At 36.2% G+C, this 26,945-nt stretch overlaps 4 protein-coding genes across 7 annotated transcripts; 2 read left to right on the forward strand and 2 right to left on the reverse strand.

Annotated features, from left to right (window-relative positions):
* The first annotated feature begins 292 nt into the window (after window positions 1-292).
* Window positions 293-9,457, forward strand: LOC113346685 (kinesin-like protein KIN-4A). 3 transcript variants are annotated; one of them, XR_003358603.1, is made up of 25 exons: window positions 295-849; window positions 1,856-2,002; window positions 2,103-2,249; window positions 2,705-2,958; window positions 3,187-3,374; window positions 3,461-3,585; window positions 3,776-3,812; window positions 4,004-4,095; window positions 4,342-4,452; window positions 4,591-4,704; window positions 4,895-4,988; window positions 5,217-5,332; window positions 5,528-5,626; window positions 5,721-5,834; window positions 5,924-6,040; window positions 6,112-6,192; window positions 6,387-6,458; window positions 6,684-6,777; window positions 6,846-6,966; window positions 7,049-7,147; window positions 7,295-7,516; window positions 7,662-7,824; window positions 8,178-8,333; window positions 8,465-8,784; window positions 8,903-9,457. XR_003358603.1 is itself a non-coding variant. In XM_026590168.1 (24 exons), the coding sequence occupies exons 1-24, from the start codon at window positions 727-729 to the stop codon at window positions 8,672-8,674; spliced, it is 3,096 nt and encodes a 1,031-aa protein (XP_026445953.1). In that variant the 5' UTR covers window positions 293-726; the 3' UTR covers window positions 8,675-8,770. The 3 variants fall into 3 exon arrangements, 2 of the variants coding, with proteins under 2 accessions (XP_026445953.1, XP_026445954.1); XM_026590168.1 differs by lacking the exon at window positions 8,903-9,457 and having other exon boundaries at window positions 293-849; window positions 8,465-8,770; XM_026590169.1 differs by lacking the exons at window positions 295-849; window positions 1,856-2,002; window positions 8,903-9,457 and having other exon boundaries at window positions 2,689-2,958; window positions 8,465-8,770.
* Window positions 9,458-13,639: 4,182 nt separating this feature from the next.
* Window positions 13,640-15,036, reverse strand: LOC113346686. 2 transcript variants are annotated; one of them, XM_026590170.1, is made up of 3 exons: window positions 14,900-15,036; window positions 14,131-14,248; window positions 13,640-13,962 (listed from the first exon to the last, which is right to left on the reverse strand). In XM_026590170.1, the coding sequence occupies exons 2-3, from the start codon at window positions 14,203-14,205 to the stop codon at window positions 13,735-13,737; spliced, it is 303 nt and encodes a 100-aa protein (XP_026445955.1). In that variant the 5' UTR covers window positions 14,206-14,248; window positions 14,900-15,036; the 3' UTR covers window positions 13,640-13,734. The 2 variants fall into 2 exon arrangements, with proteins under 2 accessions (XP_026445955.1, XP_026445956.1); XM_026590171.1 differs by having other exon boundaries at window positions 14,131-14,229; window positions 14,900-15,025.
* A 130-nt stretch (window positions 15,037-15,166) lies between these two features.
* LOC113350602 lies at window positions 15,167-16,767 on the reverse strand. Its single transcript, XM_026594741.1, has 3 exons — window positions 16,636-16,767; window positions 16,128-16,392; window positions 15,167-16,043 (listed from the first exon to the last, which is right to left on the reverse strand). The coding sequence occupies exons 1-3, from the start codon at window positions 16,765-16,767 to the stop codon at window positions 15,340-15,342; spliced, it is 1,101 nt and encodes a 366-aa protein (XP_026450526.1). The 3' UTR covers window positions 15,167-15,339.
* A 5,589-nt stretch (window positions 16,768-22,356) lies between these two features.
* On the forward strand, window positions 22,357-24,316 carry LOC113350603 (high-affinity nitrate transporter 2.1-like). Its single transcript, XM_026594742.1, has 4 exons — window positions 22,357-22,996; window positions 23,117-23,211; window positions 23,303-23,465; window positions 23,985-24,316. The coding sequence occupies exons 1-4, from the start codon at window positions 22,357-22,359 to the stop codon at window positions 24,314-24,316; spliced, it is 1,230 nt and encodes a 409-aa protein (XP_026450527.1).
* The last annotated feature ends 2,629 nt before the right edge of the window (window positions 24,317-26,945 follow it).

Consider the following 26,945-nt stretch of genomic DNA (forward strand, 5'->3'; position numbering starts at 1 on the left):
AGAATTTTTCATTTAACTAACATTCTTTCTGCATATACCGACCTATTTAGATTACACTTAAATCGTATAAACACATGAAAAGGTGGGCCCCATCCGATGAAAATCTCGTTTCCGGGTTTGGTGAAGTCCAAGTTAAAAGATTCCCAAAGTATTGTATCTCATTTAATCAATCTAGATAAAAAGAAAAAAGATGCTTGAACAGAAGACACGAGCAGGCATAAATGATATAGTATAACGCAATGGAAAATGCATAATATGCGTATAGAGTTACAGGGGGAGACTGGGCAGTAGATAACTAGATATCCGAAAGAGTACATAGTTGTTCTGTTGAAAGGAATGTCACTTTTCAAGTGTAAGAGTAAGATTTAAGTTACATATAAGGGCTATAATTGGAAAGAGTGTTAGAAAAGTTTTTGTAAGTGTATTTTTCCACCATTTTTTTTTCTGTTACTTGCTACTACTTCTACTACTGACTATACTATCACTAGTTTTTGCAGTGAATTTTAAGGAAACATGATTTAGTAGAAGTGGTTGTTGTTTTCATTTCAGTTATCTTCTCTTCTCATACATTTTTATTAAGTTTCTTCCCCCCTCCCCCAACAAACTTCTTGAATTAAACTCCTTTCTGGAATTGAATCAGTTTAAGGAACCCTAAATTTCTTCATGAATATGATTAGATTGTCTCTCTACAAAAAGTAATTCATATTTTCTTGTTTGCATTAACTGATGACAATGGAGACTAGTGAAGACTGTTGTGTAAAAGTTGCAGTTCATGTTAGACCATTAATTGGTGATGAAAGATTACAAGGTTGTATAGATTGTGTTAATGTTGTTCCTGGCAAACCACAGGTAAATTCCTTTTCCGTTTCTCTTAGGAAATTCTGGATTTATGGAGTTCAATTATGCTAGAAAGATTAACAGAAGAATGCAATTACCATTGAATTCATCATTCTGGAGTTTCATACAAGTGTGAATTTTGATTTGGAGATCTGGATCTGAGTCTGTTGTTATGGAATTTAGTTCCCCTTTTTAATTAAAAAAAAGTGTCTCTTTAAAAAGAAAATGATAATTTTGCTTTTTTGGAAATCATAATAGGATCCGTAACGATTTTCATAGTCTATTGACTTATTTTTGTTCCCGGTTAAGATTTAAACATTGTTTGGAGCATAATTCAGCTGCTATTCTCATCAATTTGGCTTTTTTCTAGAGCTTTTCTGGTATTTTCGTAGTTGTTGTAATGCCAAGAAATATGATTGGATTACAGTGATTTCTTCTTTGAATTCATTTTTCTAATCAATACCAGTAATGTCAGTTAAGTAACTACATGGATAGCCTGATAGCCATATTTAGCCTCCTAAAGTTATTTGTCTTATCTTCTCTAGTTTTGGCTCTGAGTAATTGTGACGACAAATACCTTTTCCTGTCATCTCGTGCTTAGCAAACCACTTTTCCGATGCTGTAATTTGTCTATGTTGCAACAACAAAAATTCCTTAGATGTTGTGAAGTTGCTTTGGAAGAATATCTAGTTTGAGTTCTTCTTGGTGTGGTCATCTTCAATTATCTTAGTTGTGAAAATTTTGGATCAGCACAGCTTTGGGCATCATCACACAGTGAAAACAAAATTTTTACATGAGTTGTGTTGTGTGATATACCCGCTAAAGTCATCAATAAAAGTCAATAGTAATGATCCTGTTAACATATTTTGTAAGATTTACAAGATGTTTTGAAGACGGCGACACCTAAGCTCTAAATCGACTCCATAAACTCATGACCGCGTTGTTGAATGAAGTTTATTTTCTTGCGCCTTAAATCTATTGTTTTCAGTTCACAATAGTTTGGTATTGATTGTGACAGATACAAATCGGGACACATTCTTTCACTTTTGATCATGTCTATGGAAGCAGTGGCTCTCCATCATCTTCCATGTTTGAAGAGTGTGTTGCTCCACTTGTAGACGGTTTATTCCAAGGATACAATGCCACTGTTCTTGCTTATGGTCAGGTAATACTCATTCTCATTTAAGTGCTAGCCATCACTGAGATATTTGTATGATGTCTTTCCTTGCAGTAAATTTTGATATATGTCTTTGTAATTGCTCCAGACTGGTTCAGGGAAAACATACACCATGGGGACAGGTTCCAATGATTCTCAATCAGGTCTCATCCCTCAAGTAATGAATGCTCTGTTCAGGAAAATGGAAACTTTGAAGCATGAATCAGAATTCCAATTAAATGTTTCCTTCATTGAGGTGCACTGAACTCTTTATACCTTGATCTTATCATTTATGCAAACTTCCCTTCAGTTACACAGTGTATTCTTTAACAACGCATAAAAACTGTATAATGCATTTGTAAATTCGTAAGTCTGGAAGTTTATTTCAGCACAGAAGAGTCATCGACTCACTGTATTATGTAGAAACTGCCTGTATCATGATTACTGGACTTACCTATTTCCTGCTAACTCTGTTGTCATACTTGTTTAGTTTACCATCATTGTTAGAAACCTTATCTGAATACCTTTCATCATCCAGATATCCAGAATGACAACCCTCTTTGTCTAAATATTAGCATTTATTCTACATGTTAGGTGTCTCTCAGATTGGTGGGAAAATTTGTTGGTATCATTAGGTTATGTGTTTTATATTTTTTCTTAGCATGATATCGTGCTTACATCAATTATTTAATTAGACATCTGATTTTGAAGATTTTAAAAGAAGAGGTGCACGACTTGCTAGATTCCACATCTTTAAACAAATCAGAAACTACCAATGGACATGCTGTGAAAATTGCGAGCCCTGGTAAACCACCAATTCAAATTCGTGAGTCATCAAATGGTGTTATAACATTAGCTGGATCAACTGAAGTTGGTGTTAGTGCACTAAAAGAAATGGCCGCATGCCTTGAACAAGGATCATTAAGTAGGGCAACAGGAAGCACAAACATGAACAACCAGTCCAGGTAACACCACACCTCTGCTCTTATGTTCTTCCTTATTGCCTGGACTTGGTGGGATAGGTTTATGCTCCATTAGTGTAACCTGGCTGAGAGAAAGAAGAGCTTCTGCCAGCACACCATGCATATTCGATGCTGTGTAGCTCTTCTTAAAGTTGGAACCGATTGTATATCATTTGCTATTCTCTCCTTAACTTAGCAGCTAATACTCTTTCGATCTTGTTTTTTTGGTAGTCGTTCGCATGCTATATTCACAATTACTCTAGAGCAGATTCGTAAACCCAAACCAGCTTCTCCTGGGGATACCAACCAATATGAGGATATGAGTGAAGAATATCTATGTGCAAAGCTCCATTTGGTGGATCTTGCTGGATCAGAGAGAGCTAAACGAACGGGCTCTGATGGTCTTCGTTTTAAGGAAGGTGGGTGCATCTAGTTTCACAAAACGCTTCCAAAGAGCCATAAGACTATTGTAATCTAATATGAATATCTTTTTTGTGAAAAACAGGAGTTCATATCAACAAGGGACTTCTTGCACTTGGTAACGTGATAAGTGCACTTGGTGACGAGAAGAAGAGGAAAGAAGGCGCTCACGTGCCTTATAGGGACAGTAAACTTACTCGTCTCTTGCAGGTTAGATGTTCTTTTACGTAAAGTTAGTTGATATAATGCATTGCCGACCAACTCTTATTTTTCATGTAATGTTTAAAAGCTCAGTGAGTGAAAATCTTTGTTACCTAAAATTGCTAATTTGTTTTTGATGAGGTGTATTCCACCTGATTTTGTCTTTTTAAAACTATTTGCCCTTTTATCCTTTTTCCAGGATTCACTTGGTGGAAACAGCAGAACTGTTATGATAGGTAATTTGTCATATCTCTGTGTGAGTGGTGATTATTGTCTGTTATAGATAGCATGAAGGAACTGAATCGAACTACCGAATTAGGAATGTGTATAATGCTTGATAAGATATATATTTCTTCGAGTCATTTGAGTTAGAAGTTCCCACCTTTTTCTATTTATTTATGTTGTCCGAACTTTTGCACTGTTCCAGCTTGCATCAGCCCAGCTGATATTAATGTTGAGGAGACTCTTAATACTCTCAAGTATGCTAATCGAGCTCGAAATATTCAGAATAAGCCCATTGTAAGTTTCCCAGTTAGATACATGATTACGTAAATTTAATTTTCTTTCTAGTTGCTGGGCTTCATTTTGTTTCATAAAGTGTAATTATGGTATCTCACTTTTCCGTCAACAGCCCTTGTTTGTTTAACTGAGGTGGAGCTTGGGAGTCTAACATTTTATACCATAATTGCACTTTATGTTGAGAGTATTTTTTCTGGACTTCCATTTTTGCTGATGACTTATAGGTATCGTTATTCTGTTTTAAAGGTTAATAGGGATCCTAGATCCAATGAGATGCAAAAAATGCGTCAGCAACTTGAATGTTTGCAAGCAGAACTACTTACTCGTAGTGCAAGAGTTTCATCTGAAGAAGTTCAGGTACTGTAATTGACCTTTATACACCTATTCCCTGTGCCAAGATTATACGTTCGCTGTCACCAGATTTTTCCTTGAGAGAACTTTGGATTTTCCCAGCACCATCAGTATTATGAATCACCAATATTTCTGACTGCATAGGTTCTCAAAGAAAGGATTGCTTGGCTTGAGGCCTCTAATGCAGATCTCTGTAGGGAACTTCATGAGTACCGTCGCAGAAGCAATTCAGTAGAGCATTGTGCAACCAATTCTCCAGTAAGTTTGTTTTTATTGAGAACAATTGTGCTAACCTTTCAAAAAACTTACTAGTATTATGTTCCACTATGCTTGTTAGTTGTTACCAATATGTGATAATTTTGTTCCCTGCATTCCGTTCTGTCTTTTTTGTGCATGGGCTGATTATATTGTCACTGTAGCTGCTAACATTTTTCTCTTAATATCTCAGCAAGGTGCAGACAGTGTTCCAAAAAGCGATGGGCTAAAGAGGGGCTTGCAGAATCTTGGCTCATCAGATTTGATAATGGCTGAAACCATCACATGTAGGCTACTTTCTTAGTTCCCAACATTCAAAATAACCATCCTTTTCTTTTCAAACAGCTGACTTAACAGCATATGTGATGCTAAGGGAAATCGAAACATGGATTACTTATTTTGATCCTTAGCCATTTCCTACTTTCGAATCGAGATATTTTTACTATAAACCATTTATTTTAAAATTGCAAGCTTAGTCGTTTACATTAAGAGAATGTAGTTTCCGACTTCATCAGGTGACAATTCCAAAGAAATTGATGAAGAAGTAGCAAAAGAGTGGGAGCATACACTTCTGCAAAATACCATGGACAAAGAATTAAATGAGTTAAATAAGCGTCTGGAACAAAAAGAGGTATTTTATATGGTTCTTGAAATGTATTTGTAATTTGTTTCTCTATTTAGCGAAAAACTCTGGTCAATATCTAAGCTCTAGTGAGCTAGTAAATCTTTTCACGTCTAAGAATGTCACCCTAATTATATGAAACCTGTGCAAGGAGTTTCATGAAATGTTTAATATATTTCTAATTTCGCTTTTATGTATCTGCAGTCAGAGATGAAACTGTTTGGAGGTTTTGATACTATGGCACTGAAGCAGCACTTTGGGAAGAAAATCATGGAACTTGAGGACGAGAAAAGAACTGTGCAGGTTAAATAGAACATTATTGCTGCTTATATTCGTTTGGTGTTCGTTTCCCTCAATAATCTAATACCGTGTTGTGTACGTAATTATACAATTACAGCAAGACAGGGATCGTCTGTTGGCTGAAGTTGAAAGTCTCGCTGCTAATTCTGATGGTCAAACTCAGAAAATGCAAGATGTTCACACACATAAACTTAAGGCACTTGAAGCACAGGTGGAACTTCATATTCTTGTTTAGGATTTTCTTTATGTTACTGTGCCCTTTCTCAAAAGTTAATCTCTCCCATGATTTGCGTACTGTAGATTTTGGATCTCAAGAAGAAGCAGGATGGTCAAGTTCAGATTGTAAAGCAAAAACAAAGAACTGATGAAGCAACTAAGCGGCTACAGGATGAAATACAATATATCAAGTCACAGAAGGTTGGTCATCTTTACACTTCCCCTAAGCACTAAGAAATAATATGTAATGCTAATGGTTTAAAAATTTACAGGTCCAACTTCAACATAGGATTAAGCAAGAGGCAGAGCAGTTTCGCCAGTGGAAGGCCTCTCGAGAAAAGGAACTTTTACAGGTAAGTCTATACAGCTAGCTATTCTGCTGGGGCTTAATTAATGGCCCATATATCACACGTCACACTTTCAAACGCATAATCTTTCCTTGATATCGCTTTGGGGGTTAGTTTTTTGCATTTCAAAAGGATGAATGTTCGACTTGTATACCATCTTAGTGTTTAGTTGCATTGGTAATTGATCATTTTCTTAACAGCTGCGGAAAGAGGGTAGGAAAAATGAGTATGAACGGCATAAACTACAGGCTCTAAATCAGCGTCAGAAAATGGTAAGTAGTGTTGCATCTATATTAATTATATTATGTTATTTTGCACAAAGAGAAACAATGATGAATTTATAGAAACAAGCAAACACCAATTTACAGCTGAATGAGACAGTGATGGAGGGATTCCCTCTTTAAATGCTAATTTCCGTCCTCTAAATTTCTCTTTTATTGGTTTATCAAATAGTACTTTATTATTATGACTTAAGTGAGAATTTTTTTTGCATTCAGGTTCTTCAAAGAAAAACTGAAGAGGCTGCCATGGCAACCAAAAGGCTAAAAGAGTTGCTTGAAGGTCGCAAGTCTTCATCGCGTGATAGCTCAGGTACATACTTCTGTTAAGTATATTCTCCTTATTTAGTTTTCATGGCTAACATTCTAAATATTTTGTAGGGACTACTAACGGTAATCACCAAAATAATGAGAAATCCTTACAAAAAATGCTTGATCATGAGCTAGAAGTTCTGGTGAATGTGCATGAAGTTCGCCTCGAGTATGAAAAGCAAAGCCAAGTGTATGTTAACCTGTACTTTCTATCTTGAATAATTAACTTAATATGATCGTAGTTTCTTGATATTAAGCAATTCCTTGTGCAGACGAGCTGCTCTGGCAGAAGAGTTGGCCATATTGAAACAAGAGGATGGTTTTGCTTCCAAGGGGTTTAATTCCCCTAGCAAAAAGAATGGGCACTCAAGGTAAATAACCATATTTGCTGTCTAAAATTTAAAGCATTTGCTCTCTGAGACCAAGTATTGCTTCTGCAGTTGGGGATATATGGAGATGTTTATTTTGCATATTGTCATCAAGAAATCTTATGTCCATCAAAATATATTCTTCTGCAGAGTATCCTCCATGACGCCAAATACAAGAATGTCAAGAATTGCATCTCTTGAGAGCATGATGAGCATTTCTTCGAATGCACTTGTAGCAATGGCATCTCAACTTTCAGAAGCAGGAGAGAGGGAGCGTGCCTTCACTGGCCGTGGACATTGGAATCAGTTGCGTACAATGGTAGATGCAAAGAACTTGCTTCAACAAATGTTTAATGCTGCTGCAGATGCAAGGTATTTCTGTGTCTCTATGATGCTGACCTAGCAATAGAATAATGAGCATGTTCCATTATCTAAACATCTGAAGATAAGGTGTTTATTGGGTGAGATTTTTGTGCCTATTTTTGTTTGCTAAGTTTTAGTGTGTGTTGATAATAAGATGTCGGTTATGGGAAAAGGAAGTTGAAGTTAAGGAAATGAAAGAACAATTGAAGGAGCTCGTTGGTCTACTGCGACAAAGTGAGGCACGGCGAAAAGAGATTGAGAAGCAGCAAAAGTTGAGAGAGCAATCCGTGGCAGTTGCCTTGGCTACATCAACTAAGGTGAGATAAGTTCAGTACTATAAATGCTATTTGTGTCAGTTCAATACAGGGCAGGTAACATCGACACAATAATAGCAACTGAAAATGATGTTGGGAACATTAACTACTTAAAAAGTCCAAATATATGACATGCTTTTGGATGCTAGGCTTGCAAGTTTCGCCCCCAACATTCCTACAGAAAAAGGGAATATCTAATATATATACATATATAGCACCTGAGATCAGTTTCTTATTGTTAAACTAATTCCTCATTGTTATCTCCATAGGTTATACACTTTTATAACTAATTAACAACAGCATTGTATTCACTTTCAATAGTTACTTAATCTCAATTGCAAATTTTCAATCAACAGGGCAACGGAAACGTTTCACCAAAATATTTCGCTGATGACATGTGTGGATCTATGAATCCAATGGCAGTGCTGGCGCAAAAGCAACTTAAATTCACACCAGGCATAGCTAATGGTTCAATCAGAGAATCAGCAGCCTTTTTGGACCAAACGCGAAAGGTTGATCACATTCTTAAGCTTTCAATTTAGACTTGTATCTTTTTGATGAAATAGTAAAGATTTTTTTTTGCTTTGTTTTATGAACCCACAAGAATTTATGAATGAGAAACTGGGTATTGTTCTGACTGCAGATGGTACCGATTGGGCAGTTATCGATGGGAAAGAAACTGGCAGTTGCAGGTCAAGCTGGGAAGCTCTGGAAGTGGAAGAGAAGTCACCACCAATGGTTGGTACAATACAAATGGAAGTGGCAAAAGCCATGGAGACTCTCTGAATATATCAGACATAGTGATGAAACGATCGTCCGAACAAAGCCCAGGCAGCAGATTCGTGCAGCGTGATTTATTATATATGAGACAATTTCCAATTCTTACATGCTCTATTTTCAGCTTTGAATGATAGAGATGATCCCCAACAAAATGCACGGAGTAGAAACAAGGATATTGTGCATGTTAGACTCCTGACTTCGTCTCGCCTTTAACTTCTTCTCTTCAGCGCCTTTGTTACCAGAAAAATGTTCAGTTTTATGGACGGGTTTACTAACCTAAGCCTCCTCTTCCCCATTGCAGATGTTGTGCTGTAAATTAGTGGTGGGAGATCGCGGCTTTGTCTGAGATAAGCAGATGTATAATTGTGGTAAATTTGCTCAGATAGTAGTATCTCAGTTTGCCAATGTCAGATAAAGAAGTTATATCTCAGTTGGGATACACACAATGAGCGGCATCATGTAAAGTGTTTTCGATGTTGTTCTAGGTGGGTAACCTACAGTTGTTGTAGTAGCAGTGATACTAGTGGTGATTGAAGGCTAGAAAAGTTGAATGGTATAAGTAGGCGTTGGTTTTCATGGATATGTAAGGGTAGTAGTAAGTAACTAGTCTATTGTTTGTTCATTTTTCACTCTCATTTTTCTTCTAATTTTTTTCAATCACAGAGAAAAAAGAGAGTGAGATCTTCTAGTGTGCCATGGCCTTGGATGGGACACGCTCATTGTAATAATTAATTGTTATGATTATTGTTTTCATAGTGTGGAAAAAGTAAAAAAGAGATCAATTGAAGTTTTTTTTTGTTTTGTGTATAGACGAAAAAACTGAAGTGGTGTGTTGTTTAAATAAAGTGGTAATTATATAATTGTCCCTCCTTTTTCATGGCCTCCTTTTTTTATGGGCTTTATAAGTATCCTTATGACACAACAAATATACCCTTTCAGTCCAAAACCCATCAGGATCCATTAAGAATTCTGCAATATTAAAAATATGCCCTTCATATATATTTATTAATCTGAATCAAAATTCAGTTATTAACGGAAAGAAAAACAGAAAGAGAGAGAACCCGATCTTCATTAGCTAAAAATCCGAAGAAAAAAATTCTAAATTTTTTTTTGTGAAATCTAGAGTTTGAATCACCGGAAAATCTTCTTATTCTTTTTCTACTGAATCTGTATTCATCAATTCAATCATTCGAATCTTTAAATCTGAGATCTAAGAGCAGTTTCTTCATCAACAACATAATCTGAAAGCAGTTTCTTCGATCTGTTTTTCTGAAACAAATTGGTAATGGTGATTCGTGATTGAAGATGAGTAGAAATGTATATGATATTTGCATGTTCGATTTGTAGTTTCTAAATCTTCATCTTTTTTTTTCAGTTTATTCGAATTTTCTGTTGCAGAGATCGTGATTTTGGAAGCTTGATTTTGTGTGTTTGATTCTACTGGATTGATTGGTTCATTTACATACTATTTGAATTCGAGTTCCTTATTCATCTCTAAACAAGTATTATTCAATTTTTCAATCTCCGGTTTTTTATTTTGAATTTCTGTTGTTTTACTTATATCGTCTCATGATTCAATGTTAGGTTTATAATTCATGATTTTAGCTTCAATATACTTTTTATGAACCAGTTCTCGTTATGAATTATTCAGGAGAATACTGAGTGTTGATGAATTATTTGCAGAATGCTGAGTGTTTATGAAAAATTTCTTTGATGAATTATTTGGAGAATACTGAGTGTTGATGAATCAGTTTTTTTGGCATCAATTACAAGTTAGAAGTTTGTGTAATCAATTAGAAGTTAGAAGTTAGTGTTAATAAACTCAGTTTACATATCTGTTAGAAGTAGTGTAATCATGCTTTTGTTGATAAACTCAGTTTACATATCTAACATTCAGCGTTGAATATAACTTTCACGAGGGGGCGCATCCCCCGAGTGATGTGCGACATAATTGAATTTGTAGCTTAGGTTAGGTTTAGGTTGTTTTCTTATGGTTTGCAGTGAAATTTTTAACATGGAGCATGTATATTCATGCAGTATGTCATGTAGCAGGTTAACATTTGCACCGATTGTATGCTAATCTGATGCGAAGTAACATATATGATACTGTTTATGCTGTTTTTTTTGTAGCAAAATCTTGGTTGTTGACATAGTTTTGTCATTGTTGACATTGAAAATTTGTACAATATTTCAGATTATTGTATCAACATTGGTTGTTGATGCAGGTTTATTGGATCAACTTTCATTTTTGATACAAATAACCTGGATAGTTTTCTGATTATGGTGTCAACAATGGTTGTTGACATATGTTTTATTTGGATCAACATTGGTTGTTGACAGATTATGGTGTCAACATTGGTTTGTTGATCCCAAATTATGAGTTGTTAATCTGTTATGGTTGTTGCAGAGTTCAAGTTTTGCAATCAGATCGTGTCGCATCCTATTTCGGAATCAACTACTGTCATCGAGATGATAAGTGTGGTGAAACAAAATACTTTATCAGGAATCGAAAGAAAGAAATTACTTTAGGTGCACCTTTTTACTTGTCAACAATAGTCTTGTTTGTCAGTTTGTTGTATAATTGGATTTGCTACGAGCTAAGATATATATAGAATTTAACATTTCGCAATATTTTTATAGTTATTGTGCCACTACCAATTAAGAGGTGCGTGCAATATCAAATGTGTCGTGCGCTTCTAGCCTCCTCAAGGCTCAAGCTCGCTTTGAGATCGAGGCCGAAAAAGCACGTGGATACCATGATTCGGCTGCGCGCCAAACTTGAATAAGAAGTATTTGCTCTAGAGTGCAAAAGTGTGGCTCCAAAATAACACGATTGATACTAAGGGACCATTCTCAATATGTACGATGGTATCACATGTTTCTTCTATCCAGTAGTTGGTGATAATCCATAAGAGGTAGTCTCTTATATGATACTCCTTTGTTTTATAAAGTTGAGCTATTTCACATCTGTCTATGGTGAATAAGACGCAGCTGGCATCAGAACCATTATGCATGAACCATAATGCGCATTGGAGGTGACGCAATGCTATTCTAGCTCAGATGGAGAGAAATACAACTGGTGGATGCAAGAGAAATAGAAAAAAAAAATCAGGAATTTCCTAAATTCTCAAATTTGTTGGATTTGCCAATGGCCGGTGGAAAATTCACTTGGATAAATTCACAAAATCCAAAATTATTACAAAAAAGGTTGGATATATTTATTATCTCAATTGGGAAGAAAAATGCCCTGCTCTAGTTCAAACAAGAATGCACAAACCAATCTTTGATCATGTTGTTGTTCTTCTGTCCTTTAGACAAGAGAGTGGACTTACAGAAGCCATTTAATTACATTAATTGGGGTTGCTTGAATTATACAATGTTAAGATTTGGCTTTGGTCTTTTTAGAGGAAATGGATACATTGGTGCATTTTAAATGGACCAATGCGTTTTAAAAGAGTCAACCATCTTTTTTTGGAAGGAGATAACTTAAATATAGTTAATACTATATAACTTAAATATAGTTAATACAATAGGGTTTTCATTTGAAAACTGGGCTGGAGAATTTTGAAAAATCAGGGTAGTTTACTTACTAGATTACTCAAGGATAAAAACTTCCCTAACCAGAATCTTCTAGAGATTGATAAGGCTGTTGATTCCGCTTCGTGGATGTGGAAAGACATTATTAAGGGGTTGAGTTTTATCAAGGCTAACTCAGTGGTTAAAATGAATAATGGGGTGCTTACTCCCATTTGGAATGCTTCATGGATTCCAGGGATTGTTCTTCCTCCCTCTCCCATGAATACTGTGTCTAATGAATTTCTTTATGTGTCTGAGCTTATTGACTATAATCATAACTGTTGGAATGTACCTCTTCTGAACCTCTTATTCTCCCCAGATGAGGTTATTAGAATTAAGTCTATTATATTGAATTTGTCGCAGTCGGACTCGATTATGTGGCTCATACTAGGAATGGTAAGTTCACCATCAAATCTGCTTATAGAATTTATATGAATGATATTCCTTCTCCTGAAGACTCCACTTTCTGGAGGAAAATCTGGGATATTGATTGTCTGCCGAAAGTTAAGTTTTTTATGTGGAAAATGTTTGCTCATATGCTCCCAGTTAATGCCATTATGCAGCTTTACAATCCTCATGTGAATGTTCTCTGCTCTTTCTGTAATGTTCATGATGAAACTGTGATGCATGTTTTTGTTAACTTCCCTGTAGTGTTGCGTATTTGGTTCAGTCTTTCCCCTCAGCATTTGATATCTACTGATTTGGATTGGGTTGATGATATTTTCTTATATTGGCATGAATCAAGCCTGTGTGCTTCTCCTTTTAAAGTTGGTTGGCCTAGTGTAGGTGCTATTGTTATGTGGTCTATACGGAAGCTGCGGTGTGATGTAGTTTTCAAGAGAGCTTCTCTGGATATGAACAGGATCATTGTTGATATCAAGAGAATGTTAAATTCTTACATTGCTCCAAGGATTACTGTTATGAATCTTGTACACAATGTCAAAATTCCTCAGTCTGAAGTGGAGAACTTTATGTTTGTAGATGGCTCTTTCAAGGATTTTAATTTTGGAATTGGTGTTATTTGGTGTGATGTTGCAGGGAATGTAAGAAAGGTGCGCTCGGACTTTGGATTGATTCAAGATGCAGTGGGAGCTGAAGCTGCTGCTCTTAGTTTTGCCATCTCTTGGGCAGAAGAGATGAATCTTCCCAAAGTGGTGTTTGTTAGTGATTGTCTCCAACTGGTGCATTTTGTGAATGGCTGCAACATCTCTGTGGGCTGGAGAAGCCAAGACCTCTTGGAGCAATGTCAGAGTTCTATTTCTAGTTCTTTTTCCTTTAATGTTATGTATATAAAGCGGTTAAATAACCCCTTAGCGTAACGTCTTGCGCGACGGGTTAGGAAAAACAATCTTAAGGGTTTATGGTTTTCTCTTCCAAATTTTCTTGATGGTGTGTTCAGGAAGATAAACCTTAGTGTAATTTGTAATTCTCTTGTTTCTTAATGAAGGGTGGTGTTTCTTAACAAAAAAAAAAAGAAGATAAGGATCAATCTCTAGGCGACACATGTGAACATCCTAGTGATCCAAAGGAAAATACTAACTACCATAGACTTATTGATCAGGGCCACCAGGTGACTAGCAGACTAAGGGCACCCCTATGTAGTAAGGTACATGACACAACCAACATATGAGGTGCCTCAAGAACAACAAGGGACATCACTCTCTTACTGAAGATTTGATGCTGTACAATTCCATAAAACGAATTGTCAGTCTTCTGCAAGTACTTATCTCTTTCTCTGGTGCTTTTGTTCTGTGACGGAAACCCTGATGTATCCCCCAAACCATCCTGCAAACAAAACAGAGTTCATTAGTCTTCACTTCAGCGTAAAAGACTATCATTTTCTATCCTAGTAAGATCTTTTGTGTTTAACATATTAGAAGCCAAAAAGATGCTATCTTAAGAATATTGTACAATGGGAGAAAATAGTAATATAAAAGGAAAGCTTATGAATACCTGTAGAAGGGTTCCGGTACAAATTGCAGATTTCATCCGTGCATCTTCACCTTCACCAGCTTCAGGAACTCCCATTTATGTTTCTTCTACGCTTAATCCCTGATAACAGGATCACTTGCTGTCATAAAGAAGACAAGATTATGGAATTCAATTTTCCAGCAAAAACTGTAACGCAACCTGTTTGAAGATTTATTAAATATCATACAACCGAACACTAACATCACACCACCAGAAAGCGCAAAAACCTCAAACTGCATGAATAAGAACAGAATATAGATCACCATATCAATGTCCATTCACGGTGGCCACCCATATTCTATCACTTTCCAATTAGAGAAGCGAACACCTATGGTGACAAGAAATATCCCAGTGCGGTACAACTGATAAGGTTTAAGAGAAAATCGCAGCAAAAGCAAACTTTTCTCTGTATTATTTTGCTAGTTGCTATAAAACTCATCTTTGAAAAAGAGAGCTTCAGGATGTATACCACACTGAAATGCATAATGGAATGTGCATTATTTTGTTATTTAGAAAATAAAGGTAAAAGGGAAGTCCAGAATCTCCTCTACAAAAATAAACAATTATATCACTGTCTAATGATATGTAGACACCAATGCAGATCTTCAGACAAATCACAGCATCTTATGCATAGTTTAGGCCAAGACTTCCCATATCTTACCAAATAAATGAACTCATGTCTTTTTATAACTTTGTACCAAATAAAAAACTTAGCTACCCAGAAACCGAGTTGAAGTAGATTATGTTTCACCTGTGTTCTCCATTTCCAGATTGTGGAAGCATATGATGCTGACACCATGATGCAGATGAGTAAGTGCGGCTAGGAGCCTAGGACTACGATAACAACATTCTGGTTTATCCCTGCATAAGTACAATTCTTCCAGGCGATACAACATCACTGCGACACGGTTCTTTTCTGACAAGGAATCTCAAACTCTTTGGTACATTGATACACAGCATAATATAATCAAAAACATGATTAGGAGAACCATGAAAATGAAGAAGCAAAAATGAAATGTTTAAAGAAAAATAAATCTATGTTCAGTCTAAAAAATTGGAAAACACATCATGTCTGAATGAAGACGTCAATGCAGTAATATAAGAGAGAAAACGAAAACCTACCTATATCGAAAGTTGCAAAACTAAAAACATAGCAGTAAAATTCTCTTGATTAGTACCCAAAAAAGTGGATTAAAAGTATGCCAAGCTGTTCACATGCAAGAAAACCCTCATTTCACTTGCCTCAAACATAGTCTCTAACTGTTTTGATTGCACATCATAGCAGTGGAAATTCCAATACATGTCGGCATGGTCTTCATCACCCATCCAAGCCGGCGCGTATATCATTTTAAGTCTAGGATATGTAACAATTGCAATACCACGATCCCACCAGAAACGACCCAGGATTCCTGGTACATGAAAACTGCACTTCTCTGTCCATTCATATTGTTGCTGTTGAGTATCCTTCTTCAAAACCCATAAACACAATTCATTGTCTGAGATATGATCAATGTAGCAGAGTGATCCTTCCATCTCATGTATAGTATTACATTTTTCTGAAGCTCCCTTTGGGAATTGTATCGTGTGGAATCTTTCACTACTAACATCAAAACTAACTATTTCCCTTTGATCCCATGCATCCTCATCAACCTCACTCTCATCCAAATGTGGTTTACCCGGAACATTAGCCAACCAATGCAAAGAACCATATGCAAACACCGTTTTCCAACTAGCAACATCTGGCAAATGACACTCTTTCGGAAAAACGACAGCTCTCCATGAATCACCACCTTCAACGCCAAGAGTAATAACCCTACATGAGTACTCCTTTATCCTGTTTCCACCATCACAACAGCAGAGAACCACCTTATACTTTTCCATGACTGAATCATAAGCTAGATTAACGACAAAACCATTATTATTATAAGGACAATCGCTATAAACAATGTCTTCAGGTACTGGAAGATTAATTGACTCACCTGTAACTGGATTGTAAACATGGAGACTAGGTATTTCCTCTCCGTGCAATGATAGTAGTACCAAACCATTTAAAGAGTGTTGAATCTTAAGACATTTATCAACTAATCCAGTTTCTTTTCCGAAACGAAAAAACTTCTTTTCTTTCTTATCAAGATCAAAGAATACGATACCATTGTCATCGATTTTTTCGTCAGGACGATCCAAATAATCAATTGATTCCTCCTCCTGCTCCTGCTCCTGCTGCTCCTCCTCCTCCTCCTCCTCCTCCTCCTCATCATCATCAGCCTCATCCTCATCCTCATCCTCATCGTCTTCTTCTTCTTTTTTGTCAGCCTCAAGACGAGCAATTTCTTTTTCAATATCAACTACTTCGGGAGGTTCAGTCAAAAACACAATTTCTTTAAAATTCGAAGGAAAACAGATGAAACCAAGGTTCTTAGGGCTTCGTAAATGTAAATTGATAAAAACAGGATCATGAATAATTGAATTAGACCATGATTTGCATACACATCTAAATTTCATTAAACTATCAATTGGTATTCTAGTGAGTATATCATATAGAATAGTATCATGAGGGAGGGAAAGAGAAGAAGAATTACTCATCATTACTTGTTTGGAATCACCACCACTGTCGCCCATTTCGTTCTTCAACTTCTTCTCCACACTCACAATCAAATTTCTGGTGATGATGAAGAATTGAAAAGAGAGATAGGGGTTTTTGATGAAAATTCACTTACTCGAATACCTAAATGCTGAGTGATTGAGCAATTCATCCATTTCATTTACGATGAAAAAGTGTTACTGTTGTTTGAAAGATTTTAGAGAGGGAGGGAGGAGGGACTCAAGGGAAGGCTCATTGCTTCTTGCCTTTGGTATGGGTATGCCATAGGTTTGTAAGCGGGGGCAGGCTCCATATGACTCATGCCTGGCTTATGACTCATTTCTGCCTTATGTGGCTTAGAGCTAGCACTATGGTACCCTCCATCCCTTTTCTATCCCTCAAAAACTTAAAAAACTAAGTATTATGGTCTTCCATATCCCTCCCTTTCCCTATTAGGAGGATCACATCTGACCCGCCTTGTAAGGAAGTGAAATCACACGGCTACTGAGTAGTCGTTTCGGAAAAAAAAAATTGTTTGACCTTTTTTCGTTTACACCTCTCTCACACCCGATCCTAACCATCCATCATTAATAACGACTCTATCTTCTCCACCGTCGGATCCCGACGGTCATTTTTTCAAAATCTTTTATAAATACCATTCTAATTCTCTACTCAAATCACACCAAATCAATTTCTTCTTCTTACATCAATTGATTTCTTATTTCTCTTCTTCTTACTATACCTCTTTGATTTTTATATTTATCTTCTACTACTCAAGTTTTTATATTTTAGTTTCATTCAAAATAGTTAATAATTTTGTTTAACGGGAAGAGATTGATCTTACTGCTTCCTTTATTTATATGAGTATGGACGAAATTGTGGGTTCGGGACAAAAAACCGCCATGTTTTGGATACGTATTCGCCTAATTTTTGTCGAACGCAACGGCAATCCAAATGGAAGAGATTGGGGAGCCTTAAAAACCAAGATGAAAAATATAAAAAAAAAAATGTCAAAGAATTTGTGTCCATTCCTAACGCTATATATCGGCAAACCAAAAGTGGTGTGAACCACGAAGATTTGGTAAGTTTTATTAATTTGTTAAGTTTTTCCATATAGTGGTGATAATAGTAATAAACATAATTTTTCTTACATAATTTTTTAGACAAAAGAGGGTCGGGAGCAATTTCAGGAACAAACAGGACAACCATTCAAGTATGATACATGTTATGAAATGTTTAGAGAAAATGTCCCTGGATATAATTATGAACTCATTGTGAGCCAAAACACTGATTTGTTTAATAATCATTGTAACTTTGTATAACTCGAAGATGGTACTGAAGTTCTTCCTAATGGAGAGACTCATTGGAATTACAAGTATAATGCACGTCCTATAGGAACATAAAAAGCCAAAATGCTAGCCAGATAAAAGAAGGATCGTGAGCAAGGTATATTTAGAGAAGGTGATGAAGGAACATCTTCGGTTAAGATGGAAGAAGATGGGATCTATCAACAAAGTGCTAGTATTTTGGAGTATCTTAAGGAAACACGATCAAGGAAGGAAAAAATTAGAGTGTAACAAGAATCCCAATACCAAACAATTTGGGAGTATACTCAACAACCGAGTTAACAAATGGAAGAACAACTCAATTTGCAAAAGCTTCAACAACAGACTAATCAAATGCATCAACAACAAATGCATTTAGATCAAGACAATGCAATAATGTCTATGGACCTTAGTCGGTTAGCTCCCAACGAAAAAAAATATTATCGACGAAAGCAAAAGGAGATCTCAAAAGGGATGAATATAATCAACGTTGAAGATTCAGAAGATGATGATGTAATCCATCTCTAGTGATTTTATCTTTTATTGAGTTTAGTTTTTTAATTTCTAGTCTAGGTTTAAATTAAAATTGTTGTCCTAAATTTCTAGTTAGTATTGTTGTTAACATAATTTTAAAAATGTTGTCTAAATTAACTTAAATTGTTGTTTGAATTAATAAAAGGTTTGAATGTGTTGTAACGAAATGATTTTCATATTCAAATTAATAACTTCGTTATCACTTCATTAAACTAATGTTCATTAATAACTTTAAAAGAAATTACAACAGATCATTCGATTAAAAACGTGTATCGCTCTGCCCTCGTTTCTTAACATGGTGCACGATAGGTCTGAATACATACATGTTATTATTTTTCTTGGTGTGAGATTCAATGATCAATGCCGCTTCGATATGATAAAACTGTTCTCCTCTCCAGGCTTTATATGCATCTTGTGCAGCGGTCAAGTCAACGAGTTGACTGATACGGCTACTCAGTAGCTGTTTGACACTATTCATACGGCTACTTAGTCGTTTCGTGTAGGGAAGGGATAAGAGGGCACCATAGTGAGGTTTCCTTCCTAAGGATATCCCTTCCCTACATTTGAAGGATAGAGAAGGGATGGAGGGTACCATAGTGCTAGCTCTTATGACTCATTTCTTCCTTAGTCCAACCTCACTTGTATTTGATAGGAATTTTTTATTTTATTTTTGGTAGGAAAGAAAAGTTTTTCATTGACTAATGAGAAGTTACAGCATCATGGAGAAAATAAGGGAAGTTATTCTCATCCCATTCTCATGTTATATTCCCGATTCTATTGTGTTTAGCAGCTAGATCTTTTACATCATTTAGCTCTCTCTTAAGATGTTGGAATCTAAGAGGAGTAAAGTCTTTTAAAAGAAATAAACAATCATCTAAAACGGAGTAAGAGGTCCAACTAGTTTGTCCTTTGCAAATATTAAGGTAATCCATCACATTTTTGGCATCACTAAGTAAAAATTTTGAAAATTCTTCTCTTTGATTCATTTTGCGGCTTATAGAATTTCCACACTTTCAACTCCTTCAGAACAAACATCCCTCCCTGAGACTAGTTTGCAGCCTTTGAATTCACATGTAGGTTTCATTGCCACAATTCCCACACCAGATTTGTTAGTATCTTTATTAAAAACCGCATCACAAAATATAAGGAGACTGTCTTGAATAATATCAAGAAAATTAGACTCATTAGCAGTGTCTGCCAAGTTGTTGTTGGGAACAGGTGCAAAAGCTAAAGTATTGATAGTTTCCTCTGTAATTCTTAGTGCATTTCTGGCTGTAATCTGTGGGTTTAAGGATTTATTATCAAAGACTTTGGAGCATCTGTCTTTCCATATGCACCAGGCAGTAGTCAGGACAACAACACATTTTTGTTGAAGATGCTTTGAAGTGAGCCATTTGGAAATCCAGTCCTTAATGCTAATATTGGTGTTTAAATCTTGTGAAACAAGTTGACTGACATCAGGTATATTGGACCAAACATTGTTAGCAAAGGAGCACTGGAGCAACATATGTTCAGCAGTTTCACTAGCACCCGAATTACATGATTTACACCTATCGTCATGATTATTGTTGTATCTAGCTAATTTACTGCCAGTAGGGAGAATATTTTCAACACACTTCCATAGAAACATTTGAGTTCTAGGCAACAATGAAGACTTCCAAAGATCCTCATGAGTGTTCAAGTCAGGATTATGGATAGAATTATGAGGAAGTTCACATGCCAGAAATTTATAAACAGATTTAACAGTTAAAATGCCATTCATATTATAAGGCCATACCAAAGTGTCACACCCTGAAATTGGGATTCTCATGCTGCATATTTTTTGACTATTTTCTCTAGAAAAGAAATCGTCTACCAAAATAACATTCCAAGTCTTAGTATCTTGGTTTATGAACTCAGAAACCTTATAGCACACAATGGTTGAGTTGGTTTGGATTCAGTTATCAGAAAAGGCATTAACAACATTACCATCTCTAATATCCCAATAAGCATGCTGTTTTAAAATATCTAAACCATGACAAATACTAGACCAAACCCAAGACATGCACCCATGGCTTTTTGTAATGGAGAGGATGACAGTTCTTAAAGTACTTACACTTTAGAATTTTGACTCAACCCCCCCCCCCCCCCCCCCCCCCCCCCATGACTTATGAGTACAAACCTTTTCCCATTTTTTAAAAAATAGTAACTTTTATGGCCATTTCCCACACCAGAAGTCCCTTTGAGACTGTTCCATTTTGTCAATTATGGTGTCTCGAAGGAGGAAAGAATTCATATGGTAGTTAGAGGAAGATTTTAAAGTATGTTGAATAAGAATAGATCTTCCAGATTGAGCTAGTTGTTTACCTTTCCATTTAGACACTTTAGAGTCATGGTGAGTGTTTAAATGGGACATACACTCAGTTCTATTTCTAGTGATAAAGAGTTGTATGCCAAGGTATTTTTCATTTAGCTCAATTTTCCTAACATTCATTGATTTAATAAGGGACACACAATGTTCAGGGAAAACATTTTTGCTGAAAAAACATGCAGAAATGTTGCTAAAATCCTTGATCAGAGACATGAGGTTACTAGACTCAGCAGGCAATCATCTGCAAAAAGCAGATGAGAAATACTAGGGGCAAGGGATTTCCTTGAAAAAGACTCCATACACAGTATAAACATGTATGGAGACAAGGGATTTCCTTGTCTCAAACCTCTTGTGGGAGTAAAGGAAGAGCAAGGAGAACCATTCAAGAGTATAGAGATATTAGTGGTGCTAATAGACATATCAAGTTTAAGGCCCATGATACCACATCTATCCTTTTTTTTCTTCATAGTATGAACCATCTCATGGGAAATCACCACATTGTTTTAAATGTTTCTACCAGGTACATAAGCAACCTGATATGGTGATATAAGTTTACCTAGCAATGGTTTCATTCTATTGACTAGAATCTTAGAGATAATTTTATAATTAGAATTGCAAAGAGCGATAGGCCTAAAATCAGCATGGCAGCTGGGATTGTTCACCTTAGGAATTAAAGAAATGAATGTGTGGTTCATTTCTTTTAATAGATGTTCAGAGTCAAAGAAACTTTTAACAGTTTCTCAAACATTTTTCAAGCAAATTCAGGTTTTGTTTGTAGAAACCTGGTGGAAACCATCCGGACTTGGAGCAGTCCATGGGACCATTTGATGGAATTTGATTCCTAATAAAATGAGGCCTCTCATATGACAGATTCATTTTGCTCACGCCTGAGTTCGAAACTTGTCATCACCAAATTTTTTATAGATAAAAAAAAGCACTGTGTGTCAATCTTTTTATGCTTTTTTGTTTTGCTTGCGTGCTACTTGAGCATTTTTATCTGCTCGAACAGTATAGTATAGTGTTTTGAGCATTTTGAAATACAAGTGTCCAGTAAAAAAACAAAAGGGATACATTAAAGCTCTGATTAATTTTCCTTCGGTGGGTTGCACAATTTTCCTTTCAGTTGTTTTGTTATTCAAGGGAGAGTAGAGCCATGAACATGGCACATATTTTTGCGAGTTTATGTCACGTTAACTCGAAATATAAATTACTATTATCAAGGAATGTTGCCGAATCTTAAAGCACTCTTTCTGTCCTGCACAATCCCGAGCGAGTTCACAATCCCGAGCGTGTTAGAATTCCCATGATCTCTTCTTCTCAATGCCACTCAAAAAGCACTAAGCAGTACATATTAAAAAAAAAAAAAAAAAAAAAAAACCACCAAAATTAATCTCAACTCATCTTTGATTTTATTGTTAATGGCGGATGACCATAAAGCAGGGAGTTCCACATCAGAAATAACCATGGAGATTGGACTGATCAATAATGGCAATGCCATCAGTTGGCAGCAGTCCTTTGGCTTTACAGTCTCACCTCAACCTCACCGGGCGGCGTCATCTATGCATAGAAGGGTGAAATTCGATTTACCGGTGAACTCTGAACATATCGCCAAAGTCGTGAAACTATTCTCCTTTGCAAATCCACATATGAGAACCTTTCATCTTTCTTGGATATCTTTATTCACTTGTTTCGTGTCAACATTTGCTGCTGCTCCTCTTGTTCCGATTATACGCGATAATCTAGACTTGAACAAAACCGATATAAGTAATGCAAGTATCGCTTCTGTCTCTGGTAGTGTATTTTCTAAGCTTATCATGGGAGCTGTTTGTGACTTGTTAGGACCAAGATATGGTTGTGCATTTTTTATGATGCTTTCTGCACCGGCTGTGTTTTGCATGGCTTTGGTTTCGTCTCCTGGTGGATATGTTGCTTGCCGATTCATGATAGGGTTTTCGCTGGCTACATTCGTTTCAAGTCATTACTGGATGAGTACTATGTTCAATGTTAATGTCGTTGGCTTAGTGAATGGTATGTCAGCCGGATGGGGAAATGTGGAAGGTGGTGCAACTCAACTCTTAATGCCTTTGCTATACGTGTTGATTAAGAAATTTGGTTCAACTTCCTTCACGGCTTGGCGTCTTACATTTTTCATCCCTGGCTGGATGCATATCATTGCAGGGCTTTCAATTTTGATACTTGGCCAAGATCTGCCTGATGGGAACTTGAGTTGCTTACAAAACAAGGGTGATGTCGGGAAGGACAACCTCTCCAAGGTCAGTTTACTAGATTCAGTAGTTGATCTTTGTACAATCTATGATTAAATTTGTGTTAGTTGTCTTAATCAGTTTTTGATTGGTTCATTAGGTTCTGTGGTATGCTGTTAAGAACTATAGGACATGGATCTTTGTCCTTCTTTATGGATTTTCCCTGGGTGTAGAACTAACCACCGATAATATTATCGCCGAATACTTCTACGATAAGTTTGATCTTAATCTCCATGTAGCTGGTATGATAGCAGCATTAGGCATCTCACAATTCGAGATCATTTCATCCCATCGGTGCAGCTCATGGTTTTTGACGTCTCGCAAGTGCATCTGATTCATTTCCTCGATGATCGGCAATAACCCCGCTACCGTGGTTAAAAGGGTTGGAAGAAATCCACATTTCTGTGGTGGCAATGTGACCATACTTCTTCCAGATCTTGGTGTACAGAGATACATGACATTTGGGAACCACGAATCCGCCGACCATTTCATTGTCTGGGAAGGTATTAATAGAACAAAAGCATGTAAACTGGTACAACTTAAAACTTGTGTAAAACAATGTACACATGTAAACTCACCAACAGGTAAACCATACAACCATTAACTTTAAGTGGTTTCTCAACATTTTTCCTTATGCTATCCATTAAGTATTTATGTATATGCACTGGCCAGTTGGTTTTTTCATTATCTGTACCAGTGTACTGGTTTGTACACCAGCATTTTTGTATCAATATCATGTGCTATGCTTCACTTTTCTTATTCCCATTTGTCTATTTTCGTAGATACAAACAAACCTTATAGATCAGGTTTTAATGCAATCAACGAGTTTGTGAACAAGAACTTTGAAAAGGATGGAGAAGTGCGTAAAAAGAGACGTGATAAAGTATGGTTCACAGAATTTCAGTTAGAGAAACAAAAGGAGAGCCCTTTTTGGCCTGTAGTAGATGTCTTTGTTAACAAGAAAGCTGAAAAGAAGGAGGAGGAAAACTCAGAAAAGAAACAAGAGAAGAAGAGAGATCTGTGGTTCAAGAGTCCTCAATCAATCTTGAAGATTGTGAACCAGTTCCGCCATGATCATTCAGGAAAAAATGTCTTTGTTTTCAATACTGCTTAGGAGAAAAAGTTTGTGGAAGTAGAGAGTATGCCAGAAGATTTGTTCTTCATTTTTGAATTACAAATGGTGGGATCAGAACCTTTTGAAGGAGAATGTACCAAAACTAGAGCTGAGCAGAGATTCGGTTCACTAATGAACCGATTGAAACTGAAGGAAAAATCTAAGTTGGGGAAACTAGATGTCGAGAATGAAATCTTGCGTATAATGAAGTTAAAACCAAAGTTGGATTTCGAGATTGAGAGGAATGATGAGGACTTGGTAGTGTTGTTTGCGATGTATCTGTGCATCACTGTTTTTTTTACGTGTGCTATATTAAAAGCGTGCGAAGGGTAGCAGCGTCTTTATACAATTCTTGTATTAAATTGTACCTAGTCAACTAGGTCTGGACTAAAATGTACTATTATGGGCGGTTTTGGACTGAAGGTTTTTTTCCCAACAACTTTCCTATGCAAACCATGTGCCAAAGGTCACTAATTTATACCATTTTCACAAACAAAAGTGAAAAGGGAATTCCGCACTAAAGTAAAAATTGGAATAAGCCCTCACTTTGGGATATCATGGTACATTGAGATGTGATGTTTTGCTACCACTTGCATTGTATCACGGAACAATGTGATAAAAAGGTAAGCATGCACTGACTTTGGATGTGGTAACTGCCATTCTTCTTGAATTAAATCAGGTCTGGATAAAATGTTATCATGAATGTACTTGAGAAAAATGTGGATGCAAACTTCTGAATGACAACACTAGTAGAGATGCATGAAGTGTACCGGCACCTAGAAAATTAATATTGTGTACTCTGTGGGATAGACAAGAATCTTGAAAGTAGTTTTACGTGTTAAAACTATTTCATGAATTAAGAGCAGTTCCTATGGAATAAACAAACTTGGAGTTTGTTCATTTTGCTCGCTTTATGAACTCAACAAACATGAAAAACGAATGTACAAACCAGCAAATTTGTTGGTTTGTTCATTGAATTGGATGATCAAGCGCGCGCGTGATGATAGGCCGGGCGAGCGTGGGAAGACCGGGCGTTGGAAGGAAAATCGCGGGCTTGGAAGAAAAAACGCTGGCGTGTACTCCTCCCTCGCCCAAAATTTCAGATTTCCAACAGTTATTTTACTACTTTTTGATTCCCTTTATCCTTTTTTATCTCACTTTATCCTATTTTATCTCACCAAATATATTATTTTATATTTTATCTTTATCCTACAAAATATTTTATATTAAAAAGAAATATTAGTGGGACCCTGGAAAACCAAATCTGTTCATTTTGCTCTAGTTTTCCATAGTGGAAAACACAGTTTGTTCATCCACGTGGCTCAACAAAAAAAGATTTTTGTTCATTGCAATAGGAATTGTCCTAACCTTTTGTTTCTTTTAAGAGCAGTTCCTATGGTAATGTTCAAACTCAAAATTTTGTTGAGCCACGTGGATGGTCAAACGTGTTTCTCTACTATGGTAAAGCAGGGAAAAATGGACAGATTTGGTTTTCTAGGGCCCCACTAGTATTTCTTTTTAATATAAAATGTTTTGTAGGATAAAGATGAAAATAAAAGAGAAATTTATTCTTATGACCCTGGAAAATTATGGGTCTTACTCTTTTGGCCCGGGGTTATTTAATAAAATTTGCAAATTATTCCGGTGGCCCTGGAATATTATAACCGGTGTGCATATTGTCTGCACATAAAATCAGTGTGCATATTACCTGCACAAATATGAAGAAAATTTAAAAAATTATGTACAAAAGTCAGTGTGTATATTTCCTGCACATAAAATTAGTGTACATATTGTCTGCACACTACAAAATATGAAGAAAATTTAAAAAATTATTTAGAGAATAAAATTTTTTATGAAATGAAAATTTGATAGTTATATTTACGCTCGTTGTGTAGCTCTTTCAAAAAGCTTTCCAAATATATAAAATTTGTCGAATTCTTACGTATGATTTGTGAGACATGTTATGTTTAAGTTGGTATGACGGTTATACCCTTAAAGGATATAATTTATCATTTGATAACATCATCAAACATCTTTATCCAAATGGCCCTCCTTCTTTTTTAAGGGTCATTTCAATAAAATGGGTTAGTTTTTTTAAAATTGAGTATTAAGCCAAAGGCCATTTGAGTAAGAGAGAGTGAGGGGAGGGTCAAACACTTAATTCCCACAAAATAAAATATAATATTTAAGTGAGATAAAATAGGATGAAGTGAGATACAATAAGGTTAAAAAGTAGTAAAATAATCAGGGATTATACTTGGCGTCAATCCAAGAGTCGCGGGCGTCAATCCAAGAGTCGCGAGCGTTTTTGCATGAACGCACGTCATTTCTTCTGACGCCAGCGTTAGTAGGGATGGCGCGCGTCCTTACAATAGACGCGCACCTAATGTTCCGACTCGATGTTCAAATGAACAAATCTGTTCATTTGAACATCCATTTTCTGTGTTTGTTCATTCCATAGTGGGAGCAAAATGAACAAACTCCAAGTTTGTTCATTCCATAGGAATTGCCCTAACTAGCTAGAGGGAAACAATGGGACTTGTGATGAACAACTCAGTTTCACACCATGTCTAGTGATTTTTGTCTCTGGTTCACATGGGCTGCTATGAGCTTGGTCCAAATATAACGG

Source organism: Papaver somniferum, chromosome 2 (assembly GCF_003573695.1).
Source record: "Papaver somniferum cultivar HN1 chromosome 2, ASM357369v1, whole genome shotgun sequence".
Classification (NCBI taxonomy): Eukaryota; Viridiplantae; Streptophyta; class Magnoliopsida; order Ranunculales; family Papaveraceae; genus Papaver; species Papaver somniferum.